The sequence below is a fragment of the Elephantulus edwardii genome, unplaced genomic scaffold (genome assembly GCF_000299155.1).
Source record: "Elephantulus edwardii isolate Elephantulus edwardi_28Jun2011 unplaced genomic scaffold, EleEdw1.0 scaffold00179, whole genome shotgun sequence".
Lineage (NCBI taxonomy): Eukaryota > Metazoa > Chordata > Mammalia > Macroscelidea > Macroscelididae > Elephantulus > Elephantulus edwardii.
The window spans coordinates 6,366,813-6,371,350 of record NW_006399929.1 but is presented as its reverse complement, the minus strand read 5'-3'; the positions used below and the strand labels follow the sequence as shown (position 1 = coordinate 6,371,350).

General features: G+C 39.9%; 1 protein-coding gene across 1 annotated transcript; it reads right to left on the bottom strand.

Moving 5' to 3' along the window:
• Positions 1 to 3,184: 3,184 nt before the first annotated feature.
• GPR65 (G protein-coupled receptor 65) lies at positions 3,185 to 4,204 on the bottom strand. The gene has a single exon (XM_006896019.1). The coding sequence runs from the start codon at positions 4,202 to 4,204 to the stop codon at positions 3,185 to 3,187; it is 1,020 nt and encodes a 339-aa protein (XP_006896081.1).
• Positions 4,205 to 4,538: the final 334 nt, after the last annotated feature.

The window sequence follows — 4,538 nt, the reverse complement described above, 5'->3', positions numbered from 1 at the left end:
GCATAACACAGATTGTTGATAGATCTTCCACCAATCTTGACCCCATACTTCTCCTCATAAAGCCCAGCCTCCCGGATAATCTGTTCTGTATATGGTTGAAAAGGTATGGAGATTGGATGCTTCCTTGGCATCCTCCCTTCCCAATTTAGATACTTTACAAAATATAAGAACATGCTAAAAGGATCAAAGGATTTTTGGTTTTGTGTGAGATGAGGGCTGATTGTGTATGTCTATAAATACATATATGTATTTATGAATATGTGTTCAGTGTTTGTGTGTGTGTGTGTGTGTGTGTCCATGCACTTGGGTATATGTTCCGTGTCTTTGTGAATATGTGTCGTAGTTGTCTGTCTATCTATCTATCTATCTATCTATCTATCTATCTATCTATCTATGCATTGAAGGAACAGCCTATTGATTTCAATGCAGTCCATCACTTGATGGACTCAGACAAAGGAATCTAGTATCACCACAGATCTTCCTAAATCGGAATATGTCATGGATTGAATTGTATGCCCCTCCTAAATATGTGTCACCTTGACTGAACTGAAATTTTCCATGGGTTGACAATAATGATGTAATGTGGCACTTAGAAATTATGTGACTAAATCTGATATGACTGAAAAGGATTAGGGTGGACTCCAATGCTCCCAGCACGATCACAGCTCAAAGCTCTCCTCAATGAAGGAGCACGTCCCTGAGGTATGGCCTACAGTACAAGAGAGAAAAGGAATAGCAAGTGAGCACAGGAGAAAGTAGCTTAGTACCACCAAGAAAGAAGAGCCAGAAGAGAAGTAGCTCCTTTGGACACAGGGTCTCTGGATGCAGGGAAAAAATGGATGCAAAAACTTATGAAGATCTGCAAGGAATGCTGGGTCTACAGGTGCTGAGAGGGAATAAGAGTCCTCCTCCAGAACCGACACACAGATAAGTTCTTCCTCTAAAACCAGCACACTGAACCCAGACTTCTACCTCCATTAGACTGAGAGGTGATTACTTTTTGTTCGAGCCATCCACTTCTGGAATTTGTTTTATAGCACTACACAACTAAGACATTTGGAACACAGAATGACTATTTAAAAAGGCCATTCCCATTTTAATTTAACTTTCTGATGTTTTCTAGTGCTTTTATAGCACTAAATCATAAAGATAGAGTATTCTAGTAGTAGTCATGTTTCCATAGCAACCTGTGGACGGGTTAGCCAGAAAAGAACAAGATCCTCAAACACGGATGACAAAATGATGGCACAGATGACTGGGGGGAGCGTTGTTTCACAAATGTGTTATTAAATTAGTATTGCCTTAATGCAAAAGGAATACTTCAAGTTACAAAGTCAACAGAGGCAAGTGAAAAATATTTTTATTTGATCATAAATTAAAGAATAAAAATCTAAAACCTTTAGAAGACATACTGGCTGAAAAGAAAATAGCAGTTTAGGCAAATATGTTTGCTCAAGTGTTCCTGAGGAGATGCTTTATAATTTGAACAATAATGACATGAACAAACTCCCAAAATTGAACCAGGTGAATTAACTTGACCTCTGTACAAAAAAGGATGTCCAATGGCTGTGATCTTTAGGAAGTAGATTAATATACTTTTCTTTCAAGGTATTCCTGGGTGGATTTGAACCATCAACTTTATAGTTAGTAGCCACGCACGTAATCATATGCATCACTGAGAGACTCCATATTAAACAAACAAAAAATCTCCAAAATGAACTCTCTGCCATTGAGTTGACTCTTACTCACAGTGACCCACTAAGTGCAGTAGACATTCCCCCCAGGATTTGCCTGGCAAGGATTTTACAGATGCAGACTGTCCTTTCTCCTGAAGTAAAAGTGCACATATTTTGCTTAGCAACCAACCACTTAACTATTGCATAACCAAGGCTACTCAGGACTTTGTATCCATTACTGTGAAGTCTGGAGCCTACTTAACAGCTAATCCTCCAGCAGATTTTCAGAGACTGTAACTTGCCTTGGAACACCAAGAGAACAAATAGGCGTGTCCCAGAGAGGGGGAAACCAAGTTGCTCCTTGGAGACAAAGATTTGAAACCCCATCTGACATATTTTGGGCGTGTTACCAGGAAGGACTAGTCCTTAGAGAAGAACATTATGCTTGAAAGGAAGAGGGCCCGTGCAGAAAGGAAGACCTGAGAGGAGAAGGATTGGCATCCCCCTTGAATTAGCAACAGAGTCAGGGATGTTAGAGCTGGTGAGGTTGTCTCAAGATAGAGCAGTATTCAGAGCCTTTGTTCATAGGCTATGAATTGTATTTGACCTGATAGCACATAACAAAAAGAAATTGCATAGTAAGAGAGCGCCCACCTTTCTGCACTATGGCAATTGGTGGATTTGAACTCCCAGCTCTTGGGTTCGCAGCACAATTCCTTAGCTACAATCCAAAGAGGTGATTTTTTTTTTAATGCTTCTTAAAAGTTTTCTTCATTCATAAGGCCTGTTCTGACCAGGGAGGGAACTTGTGATCTTTACAAACTGCACTTAGTTCTTTCACTGTCCTAATTCAGGATATCTAATTTGAGTGCTTTAAATTGAAAAACAAATTTCTGAATAGCAAAGGGCCTCCACTCACTCAGACCTTTTACATCATAGGGAAGACTTACCAGCTTGATTACTAGGTTTTTTAAGTGATGGAATATTCTTTTGTAACCCCAGTTATTTCTCACACGTCCCAGCACCTGGAGAGACCTCAATAAATATTTGTCAACAAATGAGAGGTCATTAAATGCAGTCCTTAATATCTGGGGTTGTTGGGGAAAGGTATATACACACTGGACAGTAGTGATACTGATCACATGAAATTAATAAAGAGAATGAGAAAAAGAATTAAAATCAGACTCAAAAGTTACTGACAGATACACAATTCTACACTTTCTATACACCTTTGAGGGATCACAGCACACATAAAAACAATTAGCATTGACAATAATGACCATGAATTATTACAAAAATATTCAATGTGTTTAATACATCTCATTTATCAAATGTCAGGTAGCCACACACAGTGTACTTTAAAAATATTTCCACTGGGGAGGAAAAATATACACTCAATTCTAGATCTTTCTCATAACTAAAGTTCTTTTTCTAAAACATAATCTTGATGCTATAACATTGTGAATCTTAATCTCCCAAAAAGCAAATGAACCAGAATCTTTTTCTGTCTATTCCAGGACCTCCAGTTCCATAGTATCTTTTGTAGACATGGAAAGTATACTTTTTCTTTGGCTTTGTGATTTATTAAGTTTCCTGCTACAGAATTTTAGTACGTTCCACAGATCCGATCTCCCCGTTTCAGTTAAAAAACAGTACAGAATTGGATCAGCGACACAATTTAAACTTGTCAGAGCAACTGTGATTCGATAAATTTTGTAAGTCTGCTTCCCAGACCTTTGGGCAAATGGATCTTGAAAGCTCACATTACGCTCCAAAACACTGCGAACCAGCACCATAACGTGGAAGGGAGTAAAGCACAAGATAAAAGTCAGTGTAATGATCACCAGGAGTTTTAAAATTCTCTTCTTTTCCTTGTCTTCTGTGGCCTGATTGTGCCTCACCGCTTTGTAGACTTTCTGGTTGCAAAACAGGATAATGACCAAAGGGATTGCATAGCCGGCACACGTCCTAAACAAGTTGAGACGAATCTGCCACTCTTCCAGAGGGTATTTGTCATAGCAGAGGGTAAAATTGGACTTATTGTTGTAACAGTACTCAACACTGGTTTCTTCTTCCCACAGCATGACCGCATTGAAGACTGTTTCCAAGGCCCAAATTGAGAGGCTGATCAGGAAGGCACATCTCCTGGTCCTGAGGAAAGAATACTTCAGTGGGTAGACAACTGCCAGGTAGCGATCCAGAGCGATGCAGGTGAGGAAAGCTGTGCTGCTGTAAAAGTTGACGTACATCAAGAAGGCGCTCACTTTGCACAGGGCTTTGGAGTAAGTCCAGTTGTCTCTGTTCCAGGTGTAATCTATCCACAGGGGAAGCGTTAATGCATACAGCAGATCTGAGAGTGATAAGCTGAAAAGGTATATCCCTAGTTCATTGGACTTCTTTGCTTGTAGAAAAGACACACACAGAGATCCAATATTGGCTGGAATGCTGGTTATGAACACGAAGATGTAAATGACTGGAAACAGATAGTGGTCCAGGTCATGCTGTTCTTCAATACATGTACTGTTCATTTTCTTTTTCAAGCGGCACTTTCGGCAGCTTTTAAGTGTTGCCTCATTGTAAGTTAGGTGGTTTTCAATACAAACACTCTTTAGTTACGAGGTTCAGCAGTGCTGGTAAAGGGTTGATATGAATCAATTACATCTCACACAGATATAAGTGGTGAAAGGCCAGTGTCCAACCTCTGAGTGTTTAACTGGTCTGGAAAGCCCAGTTTCATGAGCAGAAGGCCGTGTGGTCATTTCCACAGAACACTGACCACGAACCTCAAGGATGCTCTGAGCTTTCTCTATCGGGCTTTATTGAGCTTTGTCTCCTATTTGTCGAGCTTCATTCAGTTCAGAG